This window comes from Coturnix japonica, chromosome 19, assembly GCF_001577835.2.
Source record: "Coturnix japonica isolate 7356 chromosome 19, Coturnix japonica 2.1, whole genome shotgun sequence".
NCBI lineage: Eukaryota > Metazoa > Chordata > Aves > Galliformes > Phasianidae > Coturnix > Coturnix japonica.
In genome coordinates, this window is record NC_029534.1 from 5041083 (window position 1) to 5058408 (window position 17326).

The window sequence follows — 17326 nt, forward strand, 5'->3', positions numbered from 1 at the left end:
GTTGGGAGGTCCGCCCGTCCCGTCGTACACCGCTCCAGCAGGGAGACGCTCTAGACAGGAGTTCTCGGCAGGCGGCGGCTGACGTTGGACAACAAAGATGGCGGCGGGGAGCAGCAACTACTGGGAAGGCGAGTGGGGTCGGGGCGAAGCTGGGCACGGAACGGGGCAGGGCGAGGCCTCGGCCGGGTCCCCTCTGCCCGCTCGCGGCCGCAGGGTGTGGTGGTCTCGTCAGCCGTGAGGCGCCGGTGTCCGGCTGAGCTCCGCGGCGGGGAGGCCCCTGTGGGGCGCGGCCTGTGGGGCCCTCAGCCCCCGTTGTCACCCGCCTCGGGGGGGGGCCGCCCCTTTCTGAGGGCCCTGTGTGTGACTCCCCCCGTTCCGTGCAGATCTCAGGAAGCAGGCGAGGCAGCTGGAGAACGAGCTGGACCTGAAGCTGGTTTCCTTCAGCAAGCTCTGCACCAGCAGCCGGGACGGGCGGCGCGACAGGTATAGGTACTAAGCCGTTTCTTTATGTTTTTATTCGCTCTTTGCAGAGTTTGCTTCGTTTGTGTGGTTTGCTTAATGCTGGTTCCCTCTGCCACCTGTGGCATTGCTTAAGGATCTTACTTTGTGCTGCTGGTGTTGGGCTGGGGAAACCTCTCTCAGGTGCCAGCATCGAGATGTGTGCCCCACCTGAGAGCACACACGGTGTGTGTTAAGTTGTGCTTAAACTTCAGTTTATACTTCATGGGATCAGCACAGCTTGGGTCAAAAGGGTCTTTAAGTTCCAGCCCTCCTGCTGTGACCAATGTCCCCACTGAATTGTGGGGAAGGTGCATGAAGGAAGGATGTGGCTTCCCTAGTGCACAGCTGCCTGCATCGTTTCCCAGTTCTCCTGCATTATGGTTCTCAGAGACTCAGTAAGTGCTTTGTACTCGGGCAGCTCAGCCTCACTCTACTCCGGTGGGTGGCTGTGCTGCTGGTGGGCCTGTGTAGGACTGGGCTGTGGTGAGTAGCCCAAGGAGAACACCAACAAAGTGGGGAAGTGAAGCAGTCAGTCTGTGGCAGTTCCTTCCCAAGGGGTGGCTGTTATTTCTGGTTTCCTTTAAGGTAAGTCGTAATAAGGAGAGCTGTATGTGTATGTTTGTACGTATATATATAACAGAATTTGTTGGAAGAAATTGCGTCTTTAGGCAGATTTGTATTTGACCAGAGGATTAATATGATAAAACTAACCAACAAGTTGTATGTTTTAGTAACTCACCTTCTTCCACAGCTCTGACACCACTCCTCTCTTAAATGGATCGAGCCAGGACAGAATGTTTGAGACGATGGCTGTGGAGATTGAGCAGCTTCTAGGAAAGGTAATGCACAAAATACCGTATATTTACATCAGCATTTTGAAGTATTACTGTACAGGTTTCTGTGATGAGTGTTTAGAAAGTAATAGCGTGGGTGGTAGAGAAGTGTTGCTTGCTGAAGGTGTGTATCTGATATAAGGGAAACCTCCTTCACCTTTCAGGTCATTTCAGGTTGGTTTTGTTTTTGTGTTGATTTTTTCTCCTCTTGCAGCTTACTGGAATAAATGACAAAATGGCAGAATATACAAATAGTGCAGGAGTTCCATCCCTGAATGCTGCACTGATGCACACATTACAGCGTCATAGAGACATCTTGCAGGTAACAAGCACGTGATCTTCTTGTTGTGTTTTATTACTTTGGGGTAATGATTAGAGTTATTAGCAGCTTGCTCAGACACACTCCAGTTGCCTGTTGGCTGGGAGGAGGCTCTATAAGTGTCTGATATGAAAGAAACAACAAAGCTAACTTACTGAAAATAAAGCCCTTTCCTCACATGTGCTGCAAGCACAGGGGCTGAAAACATCCTGACAAACAAACGTCTCCAAATGAGGTCAGGGTTTCAACAGCTTCATGCATACATTGTGATGTTAATGTAATGAGTTGGTCTTGGGCTTTTTGCTCTAGAGATGTGAACATTAGACTGAAATGGCAGGATTTGAGTGTCTTGCTTTGGTAACTCGATCTCAGGACTCTTAACTTTGGAGCGATTGTTTTATTACAGGATTATACTCACGAATTCCACAAAACCAAAGCGAACTTCTTGGCAATAAGAGAAAGGGAGAATCTGCTGGGATCAGTACGAAAAGATATTGAGTAAGTTGTGTGTTGCAGCAGCGGTGTGGGGCTGTGCCAGGAGGGAGAAGGCAGCACCTCCTGTATGAGTGTGCTTGGCTTGGGTTGATCCACTGCGCTCTGAGCAAAGTGAGAGTAGTTGCATGAGTTCACAGATTTACTGAGCTTCTGATTGAAGTATTTGCTGGTTTTGTTTGCTAATTTTAACCATGAAAATGTTTGTGAAAGTAACATTGTTAAGCACAAATCACTTATAAAATGTTTGAGCGTGACCAAAGCTTTTCTGGTTGGTCATTTCAGAGCAGTACAGCATGATGTTACATGGATCAGTAATGTCTATTGAGAAACCTCTGGAGAAAATGTTGTTCAATTTTTACTTCTTGCATTTAGGTCATATAAAAGTGGGTCTGGTGTGAATAACAGAAGAACAGAACTATTCCTGAAGGAACACGAGCACCTTCGGAAGTAGGTGTTACTTATTATTGCCTGGTAACTTGCATGTTTCCCTATGGTGGAGATTGCAGATTTTTCTGGGGGGGTAAAAATTCCAAGTGTGAATGAGAACTTTGTCTGTGATTTTTCCCTACCTCTAACAAATGTGTACAGAAGGCAATGGAAGAGCCTGGCTCCAAAATACTCATCAATCATCCCTATTAGACAAGGAAAACAGAGGGTGCTGCCTTTTTATTCTTGCTGCAGAGGACGTGAGGTTAGGAGAGGTTTAATTTGTGCATTCCCTGTGCAGCAGAAGCAGAGCACTGCTGGTGTTCTGTAGACCACTGGGATGCAGCACCCATCTTCATGCCTGTTCTTGGCTGCAGTCATGCTAAGCTGCAGACTCACACCAGAGGGCAGGCTTTCATTTAAAAGGAGGAACGACCTCAGTCTTTCTTTAGGATGAATGATCAGGGGATGTAAGGCTTCCACATGTAAAGGAGGATTAATATTTTGGAGGTGAACATCACCTGAAACGTTGGGCTTGAATTAAGTGACACTGATTCCTCAAAGTAAACTGGGTTCCTGCCAGATGTCAGGATTCCTATGTTGAGTTATTTTTTTTGTAGGGGTGGTGATACGTTATGAAGTATTTTAGGTAAAGCTACATATGAAATATTTCTGCAGTTGTAAAATATGCTTCAGAAAAGCTGAGGATCCTCTGAGTGCTGCTTTGAAAAGGGGAAAGCTTGAAGTTCTGCAAATAACTGTTACCTGAGAGATGTTTTCAGACACTGAAAGCAGAGCTCTGTGAGGCATCCATTGCTTTGATCGCTTCAAACATACTAAGCTCTCTGTATGCTTCAAGGACAGAAAATAGGTGAAAAATGAGCAATTTCAGAAACAGTTAAACTCTTCTAGGCGATAATTTGAAGATATCCATCAAGGCTAAAGGAAAACAATTTAATATGAGTTGGGGATGTTTAGGAAACAGAAGTAAAACTAATCGTGGAGCAGTACTGCACAGCAGAGATAACTTGAAGGTGTGTGAAGTCAGTTTTGGCAAGAAATCAAAGCCTGCAAGATGCACAGAACTCCTGAATTGAGACTTTGTAAGCTTAGATGTACTGGCAAAGGACTGAAGGCTGTGTGTGTTTTGAGGTGTTTGCAGTGCAGTGAATGATGGCTAATTGATAGAAATAGGCACTGCGTGTAGATTGTCATGAAGGGGCAACAGGGAGAGTTCAGGTGTATATTTAGTGATGTTGTGAAGCGTGTGGGAGATGGGAACACAGAGTGTGCAAGGGATTATTGTGAGCTGCAGAGTGGTGACGGTGCCACAGCAGTGATGAACTCCTATTGAGTAGTGGAGTACACACTTGGTTGTGACCCTGCTTAATGTATGATCGTAAGCACTGTGGGGGTAAGGAGAAGTGCCAGGGAAGCTCTTCTTTGGGTGGGCCTTGGGACAGATGTTGGGTTTCTGCTTTGTGCTTAAATCTACCTTTTGACATCATCCCTTCTGGAAAGACTGAGAACGAAGGAGAAGTCTGCCTTCCCCACACGTAGATAATGAGGGGAAATAAAATAATAATAATAATCTGTGCGTACAAAAGTTTGATGAGTAAAAGGATCCAACGTACATTAAGCAGCAAGGGAATGAGAGCAGCAGAAGCGCTCTGTGAGCCCTCAGTGCAGCACACACACACACTGCTCTCCATTAAGCTGTGGGCATCGGGCATCCATTTGGATTCCCTTCCCTGGGCTGGTGCTGCTGCTGTGTCAGTGCTGCTGGCACAGTGTGCTACTGGTTCCTTCCATAGCTCTGGGCTTAGCAGAGAGGTGGGTTTGTCTCAACGTTACTTCCTGGGGGTGAGAGGCATCAAGAGTGTTTCACTTTGCGCTTTTATTTCTGTCCCAATGGTCTGGGGGTTGGTTTTCCTACCTCTGGAGAGAGAACCAACAGTGCTGAAAACTTTAATAACAATAGTAATGAAGACTTTAACACCTGTTAATTAAAAAGAGGCAGGAAGGCAGTTCTCGTTGTGTACTTACCTCAGGTCTTTTGGCTGCTTAAAGAAACATCAGATCTCCCATAGCAGCATCTCTGGTTGATTTTCCTTGATTTGTTTCCTTGGGGCTGTGCAGTAAATGTGTCTGTGTGTTTTTTGGCAAGGAAGTAAACAAGTCATTCTTTTTCTTGTAATGTTTCCCATCTAAAGGAAACAAGAATTTTGATGAATAGATGTAGCTGAGCCGTTCAGAAACTGCTCTGAAAAGTGCTGCCTCAGTGGATGGAGTCCTGTGGGCTCGATGTGTGCCCTGAGAAGTTATTGATGAGCTGTGCCCAAAGTCAGCAAAGAAGGGAGTAATGCATTTGATTAAATTTGCAGTGCTGTCTGTATGCAAGTGAGAATGTCTGCCCGTGTTAGCACTGAGTTGTTGGGGAACGGGGAATGAAATCGTGCTCATCAGCTCTTGCTGGAGCTCCGTCCTGCCGTTGTTGGATTGCTGTGTGATTGCTGCCTTGCTGCTTAGCTCCAAAATCAAACATTTGCCCATTTCCAAGAGGAGCGCTGCTGGTGGCTGTGCTGGTGCAGATGGCACGGACTGATTGAATCACCAGCTGGCTCTGTTTGTGGTGAGTGCAGCCCTGCAGGCCCTCAGCCCAGCCAGGAAGGAGGTGTGCAGCTTCCTGGGGTACGGGGTGAAGCGAGGGGCTGCACCATGTTCACACAGCACTGCTCTGTGCCCACAGCAGGTGGGGGAGCCCAGGTGGGCGGGTGGCACAGTGGGAGGAGAGTGAGCAAATGACAGGAGGGTGTTTGCATTCAGAATGCAAAAGAGGAGCAGTAGGAATACGGGAATGTGCAGCAGTTGCGTAATTGTGCTATAAATAATGCATACCTGGCTCATGGAGATGTTCAGGATAAATCAGTGTTCGTGTGGGACTTCATCCACGTGAAGCACTCTGAGGTATTAAATGTCTCTATTGCTACTATTGCGTTTCATTTTCCTACAGAACTATATCAAATTTCCCGTGTTTTTTAGGGCAGAAATGGCCGCATTCTGTAGAGAATAATCACCAGGAAACCGCCTTCAAACTTTGTTGGTAACACAGCTGAGCTCTTAACACAGGGAGTGACTTCTTCACCGTTTTTCCCTCTTCCTACTGACGTTGCTCACAAGTGCTCAGCATTGCTGTGCACAGAGAAGTCAGCTTAGTGAGATGCTGAGGCACGTTACAGGGATCTTCCTTAAAGAGCATTGGGGGAGAAGCTCCCAGCGTTCTACCTGGCTGTAATTTCCCTTTCTCTGTTACCCCCTGTTCTGCCCTGTGGGCCATCTGCACTGTGTGTATTGTGCTGTTGGGGGTTTCAGTGCACCGCCAGTGTTGGCTCAGACCCAGAGTGCTGCCATAGCCACCCCTTGCACCCCACCCTCATTTCCTATTGCAGGGGATGCACAGACACCTGGGAGCAGCTGCTCCAGCTCTTCTCTGCATCTCCATCACACAGTGCAGAGAGAGAGAGACCATATAAATGGCAAATTCACCAATTCCTTCCTCCTTCCCAGGGTAGCTGGGTTCAGCAGGAGGGAGCTGTGCTCATCCTCCATGCCTGGTGTCTCAGAACTGCTGAGCTCCGCTGTAGTTGGGCCCAGTAAGGGCTTTCTTAATTGCTCCGCTCGCCTCTAAATTGAGCTTATTTTGTCTTCACGTCAAAGCAGAATGCACTGTTCTCGTCGCTTTGTTTTCTTAATTTTAATACAGATTTTAGCTGAAGCAGAACTTGGTAATGAATAACTTTCTTTGCTTTGTAGCAGTTCTGGAAAAAGCCAAATAGATCTGCTGTGAAAGGCAAATCCATGCTAACCATCAGCTTGGTTTGGACGGTTTGGCAAGAAGCACTGAAAAAGGTGCAATTTGGCTGCATGCTTGCTGTGCAATAGTTAGAGAAGGCTGTGGTGCTTTGTCTATTGAACCGTAAGATATAATGTAAGGCAGGAGCGAGGAATCTAGGTTAAAACGTTTCCATGCTGTGATTAACTGAAAGAGCTCGAGCAGCATTGTGTCACCAGTTTCCCAAATGCGGTTAAATATCATTGGCTCTTTGTTTCTGGAACAGGGAAAGTTGGGCAGTAATTGCATTAGAAGTGCTGGTGCAAGCCAATTGGGATGCTCACTGTAATTAGCCTCCAGACTGAGTTGTCTGATGCAGCTTTGAACCTCCCTAACGCTGAGTTTTTGGGTAGGGCTGTACATGCCATCCTAGAGGCAGCACAAATAAAATGGTTTTTAAGGAAGAGCTCTGAACAGAGGAGCTTTTTGCTATCCCAGAGCGTCACAACAGCTTCTACTGTCGTTTCCAAACCCAACTCCTGTATTCTCATTCTGCTCTGTCTCCTGTTGCAGCAGAGTTTTCTCAATGGCAGTTTCACATCAGTGACTCTTCCTTCAGCCTGGTCCCTTCTTGGGACTGAGTGGGCTTTATCTGTGAGCCTGCTGGCAGAACCTCATGGCAGGACGACACAAGGCTGTGTGACAGCAGCTGCATCGCCTCCCTCTGTAGCATTCTTGGTCTGAGTGCAGGATTCATGCATCCATCACCATCCTTATCCACAAAGCACAACACATCTGTTTTCATATCGTAATGATAAATGTTTCTCAGTAAGGGGAGCAAAAAAACTTGGGGGGGGGAAGACTGGAAAAAAGGCATTTCACTGCTTATTAGGAGTGTGATATGACTGCATGAGCGAGCTATTGAAGTAGTTTAATGAGAGTTTGGGGTGGTTCAAAGGCTGCAGGCAGTGAAGGAAGATGCTCTCCAGGGTGTTGTTACTATTTATAAATAATTTTCTAAAAGAATACGAAAATCAGCCTTTAGCATTTCAGGGTTTGAAAGAGGTTTTCCTTTTAAAAATAGTTTGAGCTTCGTTAGAGTAAAATCAAGGGGTGCTTTTCATCTCACTGTGCTATATTTAAGGCTTAAAATGAACAGAACAACCACTAAAGATTGTTGTTAGCCTCACAAGGTTTATCTGCAAGCTCTCCTTACAGTTAGGTTTCATTTAAAAGGCAGTGGGGATAAATTCCCTGATGCCTGTGGTGAGATGGTCACACCTCAGTGTCTGTTCCAGCAAGGAGGGGAGTCTGGGGGCTTCCTTTGGAGATTCCAGCACAGAGCTACATCGAGTTGTGCAGGTGATGAAGGACACAACCAGGCAGCAGCATTGAGAACCTCAGAACTCATGGTTGGTACAAAGTGTGGAAGGTTACGCGTTGATTGCCACGTGCCCCCTTGGAAAAGCCCATGAAATCCATCCCAGGTCTTTACAGACATCTGCAGAATCTCGAGGGCAAACCCTCACAACACAGTTGGGAAAGATTACCTGAGTACATCCCGAACAAAGGAAACTAATACTCTGCTCTGGTTTGTGGTTCTGGGCTTTACCTTAATGGCGATGGCTGCCCTTCATGTGGGGACATAAAGCCACCCTTTAGGCTTCACAGCTCTGTGTGCACTTCTGGAGCGAGCTGCTCGTTTCAGAAATAAACAAGTCAGCCACGTGTGCTGATTTGCTTTTCATTTTCCTTCAAACACCGTTTCTTAACTAGGGCAGCTTTCCTTCCACAAGGGCTGTATTGAAGTTGGGACTTTGACAGGTACCAAAACACATCTTCCATGGGTGGGTTCTGAAATGTAGGTGTGGTGTTCACACAGATCCGACAGTTGTGGAGTTTTGGTAGGGTTTCTTTTGTGTAGCTTATTTACCATGAGCAAATTAGCCCTTATTTCAGAGAGGCTGCCATTGGTGATTGCAGAACTTATCCTCAGTGAACACTGTTCACATACATTCACAACAATGATGCATAAAGTGTAATTTTACAGCTACAGAACGTGTTAAAATCCCCATTCGTGAGAAGGAAATGGTTTTAAAATTAAGACAAGTTTCCTCCTGGTGCTTACAGCACTATAGAAAGCATTCTGATGTAGATATTCCCTACAGAAATGTATAATGAAGCAAACATCTTCAGGAGAAATGGACCCCTCCTGCTGTTAAGATTACCAGACGATATGTTGGTTTGGATATATGTGGTTGTATGGGTACATGAAGCAGTGATTATTTCTATTTGTCAGGAATCTATGTTATATCTCTTGGAAAAATTATATGACTGTACAATGTCATTGTTGAGTTTATTATTTGAACCTCTGTACCGCTGCCTCAGGATGAGGTGCTCATTATCTTCAGCTGCTACATGGAAGGCACTGCAGATGTCCTGTTACCCTGGGTTACTCATGGTCTGACATAAAGCATTGCCTCCCACTTTTGGAGGTTTAAAATGCATTTTCTAGCTCACTGTACCATTGCAAGAATCCTTTTGTGAAGCATAGGAAGCAGGTAAGTAGTTCTAACTTCAGGTGCTCTGACCGGGTCCCAGGGTGAAGGCTGTGTCGCTTCCTACACCTACCAAAAAAAACCCTCAAAACCATAGCAGAGTTGAGAGGTAGAAACCCAATGTGTATTTTAGGCTTTGTACTGAAATAAAACTGGGTTGTCATCTCAGGGATAACTCTCACTTTGTTTCTGTGCTAGCTTCACTGGAAATCAAGAAGACACTTGAGGTATTAAATACCAGGTTGTCTGAATGGCCAGGCTCTTCAGGAAGGCACTCTTGGCATTCCCTTTTTGCCATTACTTATGGGTGTGTGAGTAGTAGGACAGTTTTTCCAGCCTTAGGAGAAAAAGATTGAGGTAGGGAAGAGGCACCATCTTTTTTGTTATAGTACTGGTTGTGAGCAGCTTGTGTTTCATGGGTTGGTGCATCAGTCTCATTGCTGTGAGACTGACAGGCTGTCTTTGGTGTGCTCTCTTCTGTCACATTGGTGTTGGACACTGAAGGCTGTGTGCCCTTATAGGCGTTGCTTGGTTTTGAGGTGTTATTTTTCCCCCTTAGTTAAAGGTATAATTTAAATTATATCTTTTAAACCAGAGGAGATAGTGACAACAGCACTACTGCTGAATGCTGGTTCTGCGTTCAGTACATAAAATCCAAGGAGATGCCGATAGAGCCCATTAGTAAGTTACTGGAATTGTTCTGACAGCTGTGGTTACTGATAATGACTTACAGTAAGACCTGCCCTCTCCGTTCATTTAACTTTGTTCCTATGGGTAATAGGGAGCAATTACACGGGAGGGTCAATCTATCCAGGAACTTTCCCAACCATGGACAGAGAGCCTCTAGAAACTTCGTTATGTGGCTCTTGGTGCCATCCTGGCTTTGGTTTTATGCTTACTAATAGGCAACAAGCTGCTGCACTTCATTTAGATGATAGGAGCTGTTTTCATTTTAAGTTTTTCGCTGCATTCTTTGGGTAAACTGGATAGTGCAGATTATTGAGAAGCCTCTTATTTCCTTATAGATCTGCTTTAAAGGAAGAAGTATTGCTGTTACTCACCCTCCTGGGACACTCAGACATCAGGCACTCACAGGAGTCTTTCTGTGTGCCAAAGAGCTTTCTTGGCTAACTCCTCTTTTTGCAGAAACGTTCATTTTACTCTGCTGATGGTTCCCAGGCAAAAACATGGAGTGCAGTGAAGGTGTGGGCTGTGCCCTTTGGAGATCCCAGACAAAAAACTTGCTGCTGGCCTCTGAATGGAGCTCCACCCCAAAGCAATGGCATCCCGTGCATTGTTCTCTGAACAGCCATAGAGAAAATCTTTCTATTGCGTGCAGTCCATATGTAGGCAGAATTACAGCTGTTAGATGGCTGCAGAGCTGTGTTAGCTTACCTTTAGTTCAGATCCAAAAGGCTCTTCTTGCTGTAACCAACGCGCTGTTGAGATTTTTACTTAATGATGTCTCATTAGGAGTCTGGTTTTAATGAGTTGTTTATCACAGGACTGCAGAGTGGTGGTTGTCTTCTTGTCTCTAACCTCTTACATGCTGCTAGCATGTGTACAAGGCAGATGTGAAGCATCTGGAAGGAAATCTAACACCATTAAGTTGGTACGTCCTGCCTAGAGCGAAGGTTTCTGTTCATTGTAGGCTAACAAATTGCTTGTGTGCTGTGTGGCTTAACAGCAACACAGTGATGTGCTATCATGATTTTTCTTCCCTTTTCCAATGTTGCAGCTCTTCCTCATCCTTCTTGAACATGATTGCTGATTGTCACACTCCCCAGCACAGTAGTCCACAGAAATAAGATGGCTTATACCCACAGTGTTTGAAAGCCTGCTGACATTTACATTGTTAACAGTTCTCATACTTGTGCTGGTTTTTGTTGTGTTGTTCTAGGCTGTTATTTCATTTTGGCTACTGCAACTAACAGTGTGAAAGCCTTGCATCTCCTCAGTGCCCGGCTTGGTGCTGCTGTTAACAAACCAACAGAACCCACTGGTTGTGTGGGTGTTGGAACCTTTCTCTCTCTGCTTTCCCAATGCTCGTCCCTTGCAGTGCCCATTCACCTCGAGTGCTTTTGTGTTGGCCCCAGTCAGTGAGGCTTCTGCATCAGTTTTTGTCTTCATTAGCAGCTGTGTCTGTACTAGCAGTGCACCTCCAGCAGAATTCTTCCTTTCTTTGATGTTAAAATGAATCAAGCTTGATATGAGTCTGATAAAATCTGGAATCTGATTTATTATCACAGGGAAGACTGAATTCCACTTCATGTTTTTTTCTAGTGAAGTTCTTGCAGAGCTTAATGATATTTAGGATGTTTTTGATGCTTTGGAATCTTGATGGCACTGAAGCATTGCTGGCCTTTTGGGTGCTCATTGTGTTCCCCTTGTGAGATAGGAATGGCTATGATGGGAATAACTGTGTAAGCATGATTTGCTTCATCATAATGAGCACAATTGTATTAGAGTATCAAGGCTCTGCAGCATTTGCATTCCTTAAAGCTCCATGTTGCCACGATTCAGGACTGTGAAAATAGAAAAGGTTTGGTGTGAGCAGCTTGGGAGAGCGAAGGCTATCGATGAGTCTTGCAGTCAGAGCAAAGTGAAACAAGTGCTGCTGTGAGGAAAGAAAAAAGGAAAGAAAAATTAATTTTAAAAGCTGGATATAATGGGCACTCAGCTTTTCTATCCTAGAAGCCTGTTTTACTTAAGTTAACCCAGAGGAAAGATTACCTGTCCATAGATCTAAATGATGAACTGTGTGCCCAATCTTTTCTGAAGGTAAGGTTCTGATTATTTCATGTGTATGACTGCTGCTGCTGGATCTGTGCCTCTTATTGCGGCAGGTGATGACCTCAGCATCTTTTAGCATTCCTTTCACATAGTATTTTTAAATGACTTGGTCAAAGTGCCATCTGTCTCGACAGGTGAAAGTGCCCAGCTTACTGAAACATATGCTAAGTCGGATTCATATTGCCCAGAGCAATCTCTTGTTTGCTTGGATGCTCATAAGGCAATGTCCACTGGAATTGCCTCCATAAAATGGAGATTTTCCAAGGAACTCCGTAATGTTTTGAATGTGTAAGATATACAAGATTACTTCAGCTCATCCTTTTCAATAATCAGGGTGATTGACTGCCTTGTAAGTTGAGAACCATAAATCTTGTGACTTCCAGTGCCAGTTAAATGCTTTGTGTAGTCGTTCTGCTTATGGTATTAAATACTCTACAGTGGGCAAAAGCAGCTTTACTTCAGTAAACCAATCAACTCACAGCTGATCTGGCTCTTTGGAGCAGAATAAAGTGCTCCAGTTCCAGTGTTCTCAATGTTTGACTCCAGTTGCATCCCTCTCAACTCCAACTCAGACAAAATATCTGTAGTGCTCTGTGTGTTGTCTCCACATCTCAAGCTGTGGACTTGCCTGAAGTAGCATCTATGGTGGAGCCCCATCCCTGGAGGTGTTTAGCAGCCATTGAGACATGATGCTGGGATTATGGCAGTGGACATGGTGGGGAGGGTTTGGGTCAGACCTGGGGCTCTGAGAGGTCTTGCCTTGCTTACAGTTGGGAGGTGCTGCTCTAGGAGATGCTGAGTGCCTCTTCTTCTCCAGAGCTGTCATTATATGTGTGTGCCAGGTCTGTGTTGTAGTGAACAGCAACTGCATCCTGAGACAAGACTTACCAAGGGTAAATTTGTGGAGGATTATGTCATGGAAATCACTGATGTAATGATCAGAAGTACTGAGTGTTTGTTCCTTTTTTTAACTTCTTTTTTTTTTCTTCTTGGCTTTCAGCTCAGATCGACTGATAGAAGAAACAATAAGGTAGGAACGAATTTACTAATTCTCATTATTTTCTGTACAATCAGTATTTGCACTGAACTGTATCCAAAAGTCTCAGTCACTTTCTTTATACAATAACTGTATTGTTCACAACTTGTACACGGCATTACAGGGAAGTGGGGTTTTATTTTTACTATTCAACATTGACAGAATGGTGTTACTGAAATAGTTTTTTTCAGCCTAATTTGGAAAAATTTAGGTTCCCGTTCAAGGATGAATACCCTGTATGACAACAATAGGGATGGCTGAGCAAAGGGAATCTCAGGTTGAGCTGTTGTGGGCCGTTCCAACAGTGGATGATTTTCTGTAGTGCTTTGATGTGTTCAGCATCCCAGTATGCAGATGATACTGGTAGGGACTTGGACCTTATGGGCTTGAGTGACTGCTGCTGCTGCATAGTTACTTATCCCTTGGTTTTCATGTGGTTTGAATATTTAAGAGCTGCCTTTTCTAACCGATCTGGAAATTTTAGAATCATAGCATTAGAAATTACTTTTGGGTGCCCTTCCCAATCTTTCATTGAACTCTGAGATTTTGAAAACCAATAATTCAGAGTGCCTGACTTAATGGTTTTAAGTCTGAGATTATTGCTTTAAAAAAAAGAAAAGGAAGAAAGCAAGCACGATACGGTTTCAGATAATGCATGTACTGGCATAAGTGATGAAGAGGAGTAATTAGAGGCTCTGTGTCCATTAAGGGCTGGCTAGCTTAAGTACATTCAGTGGGCTCAGTATAATTAACATGGTGGAAGAATGTGTTAAACCACCACGTTAATGTGCTGTGACAAACCAGAAGTGGTCACTGCCATAATGTTTGAAAACGTGGATGCAGCCTCTCCTCAGGCTCATAAAGATATTTGCCGATCTTAGCACAGATATTGCGAGTCTTCACTTTACTTTGGTTCTCATCTTCTCCTGATTAAACATCCTCTCCTTTATTGCCATAACTGCAGCCCTACTTTTCCAACTCATAAAAACACTCAATGCTTGTTGAATCTCTTCCTTGCTCAAACGCTCTCATAACTAAAGCATTACAAAGCCTGTGATGACTTATTAAGCTTGATATCCTGCAAAATGGCTTGTGTTATTTGAGCTCTTTGCCTGGCCTCTTGATTATGTGTCACTGAGAGTATGAGATAAGTGAAGTCCTGAGTGGGTTGGCTTGCAAGCTGGGACTCAAGCAGGGCACCTACCTGTGTGTTGCCTGGGCTCTTTGAGCTGTGAGCCAGCCCCATGGTGTCCCAGCCACTGTATCATCAGGAGGTGACCTGCCTGCCATAAAAACACATCACACAGGATACACCATTCAATTTAGATCCTTTAATTCAGTTCTGTATCTGATGAAGCCAGGGTGATTTTCTGTCACCCCCAGCAGTTGGAGGTACCCAGGTGTGGTTCTCCTGCTCTGTCTTGCAGTGCACTGAAGAAATGCAGGGTCTGACTTGTCCTGCATGTGTTTCTTCCATGGAGCAAGCAGACTTGCAAGAGGATGCATAGGTGCTGAAGCTGTCGTTCCAGATGTTGTGTTAAGCATGAACCTTTTAATGAGATTTTTAAATGAATTATGTGACATGGCTGCTAACTGCAGCATATTTCTGTCCAGAAAGGAGTGGGAAGTGATAGTTTGTACTGCAGTTCTTTTGGAACTGTGTTCACTCGTCTTGGATATATTTAAATATAAGCATAGATTCTGCTTAATATGTTTGGTGTTCTCAGGTTTTCATTTTCAAACATTATCACTTTCTCAGAATAGCAAATGATTTATTTCTTGTTTTCCAACAGCTTATATTTTTAGGTTGCTTCACTTTGACAATTCGTTACAGTTTGGCATGCACGGTGTGACCAGCTCCTAGGAATTCATTGTCATGTTCCTTCTGATGCCTGATTTAGGCTCCCTTGTCAGTCTTTGTCTATTAGCAGGATGGACTCGGAGCATTTTAACTTTGACCAAACCCATCTATTAAATAAATAAATGATAGCTGTGTGTATACAGGGGGGTGTTCCTTTGGGTAATAACTAGGGTTTAATATAAGGGAGAAATTCACTAGTGTTCAATCTTATCTTTGCAGAATGGGTGGATGTGAGCTGGGCTTTGAGTCCTAGCTCTGCTCAGGACAGTGTGCAGAACCTGGGTGAAATCACACTCAGTTCTGGGGCAGCGTTTCTTTGGCTTCTATCTGAACCTTCATCAGAAGACACGATAATCCGTAATGGAATTGGGAAGGTTACATACGTGTGTATGGATATGCCTACATAGGTGTGTGTGTGTGTGTGTCTGTATGCATGCACAAAGGACAAAAAGTGTAGTCGTAACTGTTATCAGTTTAGAAGCAGAGCTTGCATTTCTATGCATAGTCAGAGTCCATTCCCTCATCACAGATGTGGTCATGCATTTAAAGAAGCAAGCATGATTCACGAAGCACAAAGTGAAGCAGAACTTCCCGTAACACGAGTTACTTTATTTTTATAAGCGTGTCTTCTTCCTTTAGAGCTTTGTTTTAGTTCTGTGCTGTTACAGATGGGACTGAGCTGCCTGAATAAATGAAGCAAGGAGCTGATTTTGGTTGGCTGATATACAGCATCTGAATGGCTGCTACGTGGGGTAAAGGTACCCAACCCATCTGTACTGCAGAGCTGTTTAATGAAGAATGTGAGGAAGCCTCAGTGCTTGAGACTGATGCAGTCAGGGTCCAGTTCCATGGGCTGTGTGTTTCCATTGTGGTGGTGCTTAAATGCAATGGGCTCAGGTTCACAGGTACAAAGGCTCAGGTAAACCAAACAGTATTTCGGGTAATAGGTGCACAAAGAACAGTGCTCTCTGTCTGAGTTTTAATTGTAGTCCTAAAATGGCTCTTCCAGGTGATCAAATACGTCAGTTGGTTCAACAGAGCAGGTGAATTGGTGGATCCACAGCAACAAACACACACACCTTGCTTAATGCCAGTTCGTATGCAGACCAAGAGGAGCAGCTTTGGTCAGTCCTTCTTACATAGAGAAGCAGCACGGGTTAATGGATGGGACACTTCCTGAACACCACGGAGGCCCCAGCAAGCCCTCCAGTTGGAGTAGGCAGATACAGTGTGGAAGGGAGCTTGAATGAACTTAGTGCTCCAAGCACACTTAGGGCTCATTGATCCAGGCCTAAGATGGCTGTGAGCTGTGACAGTGACCTTGTGCTGTAGGTCTGAAAGGGCCACTGTTGGGCTTGGATCTGCTGGGTTTTGCCAGATGTTGTGGCTGGCTGCAGTGCCCTGATGGGGAAACCAGCGGTACATGAGTGTGAGCAAGCATAAAATGCTCCTGTAAGTTGGGATGCCTGAATGTATTTCACTCTCCCAGAAGTTTCCCTTAGAAATGTCTCCAGGAAATTCTTTTAATCCTTGTTATTCATTCAGGTTTGGTCAGTAACAAGTGTCATCTTCTGAGTTGTCCCACAGCACTGCAGGGACGTTCTGCTTTTTCTGTTTGCAATTAACACCGGCCGAGGAGAGCAGCATTCCTCAGACTCTTCCTTCTTAATCACTGTAGCTCCTGAGTCTAAACTTCTGTGTGTTGTTTCTCTATGTGGAAATGAGCGTGCTTGTCAAGACAAGGCTCGGTATGGCTACATGGAATATCACCTGGGGCTACAATAGTAGCCTGCTCTTTCATTTTCAATGGCAGAATTCAGCTGGAGTTGGGATCTGCTTGATTCAACAAACTGTCCAGTTTATGGTGTAGACTGGCAGGGCACCTTTATGCTTGCTGGTAATGGAACACCCATTTCTTACTGGGGGTGGAGGTGCACCTAAGCCTTGTTCAAGGAGTCGTTGCCTTCAGTTGTTAACGATCTGTATGAAAAGAGAAATCACGTGAGGGTAAAAGAGAGGGATTAATGGAAACAAATGTTGTTTCATTCATATTGCTGCGCCTCATTCATTGTTCTGCAGAGAGGTGTTGCCCGCTCACTTTCCTGTTGTTTTAGCTGTAGATTATTCTTAGCACCAGCAACTTGATCCACTCTTTTCTTCTTCCAGCATTGCCATGGCAACGAAAGAAAATATGACTTCGCAGAGAGGGATGTTGAAGTCGATACATAGCAAGATGAATACCTTGGCTAGTATCCTTCCTTTAAAACTGCTGCCAGTGCTTAAGAAAGAGGTACAGTAACATTTCTTCAGTAGGTCACTGATTCAGGGATTAAAATGCTTTGGGATACCAGCAGCTGTATAACCTGCAGTGGGTTTGTTGGGTTCTGGGTGGGATTTTTTAATCTAACTGAAGTATCTTAATGACAAATGCTATGAACAAATTGGTTTTATTCAACTTTGAATCCTGCCTATAGACCCACATCTATATTTTTCACGTGGCGACCTGTAACAGCATTTAATGCCTTTCCAGCTCCACATCTTGGTGTTGGCTTTCAAGGCCAGAGTGACTGCTGCTGTTTGGTGTTATTTAGCTCAGTTTTTATCACCTGCGGATTCTCCTGCCTGTCACAGTCTTGCAGATGTTAAGATTTGGTTTCTTAGCTTAGGATAGA

At 44.6% G+C, this 17326-nt stretch overlaps 1 protein-coding gene across 4 annotated transcripts in view; it reads left to right on the forward strand.

Annotated features, from left to right (window-relative positions):
* GOSR1 (golgi SNAP receptor complex member 1) overlaps positions 1 to 17326 on the forward strand; it is a 25857-nt gene continuing 8531 nt past the window's right edge. For 2 of the 4 annotated variants that reach the window (XR_004309316.1, XM_015880893.2), the window contains exons 1-8: positions 2 to 128; positions 384 to 489; positions 1253 to 1340; positions 1549 to 1656; positions 2060 to 2151; positions 2521 to 2595; positions 12758 to 12787; positions 16821 to 16903. Coding sequence is in view for 2 of the 4 variants with exons in the window: in XM_015880893.2 (XP_015736379.1) it covers positions 98 to 128; positions 384 to 489; positions 1253 to 1340; positions 1549 to 1656; positions 2060 to 2151; positions 2521 to 2595; positions 12758 to 12787; positions 16821 to 16903 (613 nt within the window). In the remaining 2 variants the exon portion in view is untranslated. Of the gene's footprint in view, positions 129 to 383; positions 490 to 1252; positions 1341 to 1548; positions 1657 to 2059; positions 2152 to 2520; positions 2596 to 12757; positions 12788 to 16820; positions 16945 to 17326 lie in introns of all 4 variants that reach the window. The other 2 variants (XR_001559007.2, XM_015880894.2) reach the window with 2 other exon arrangements.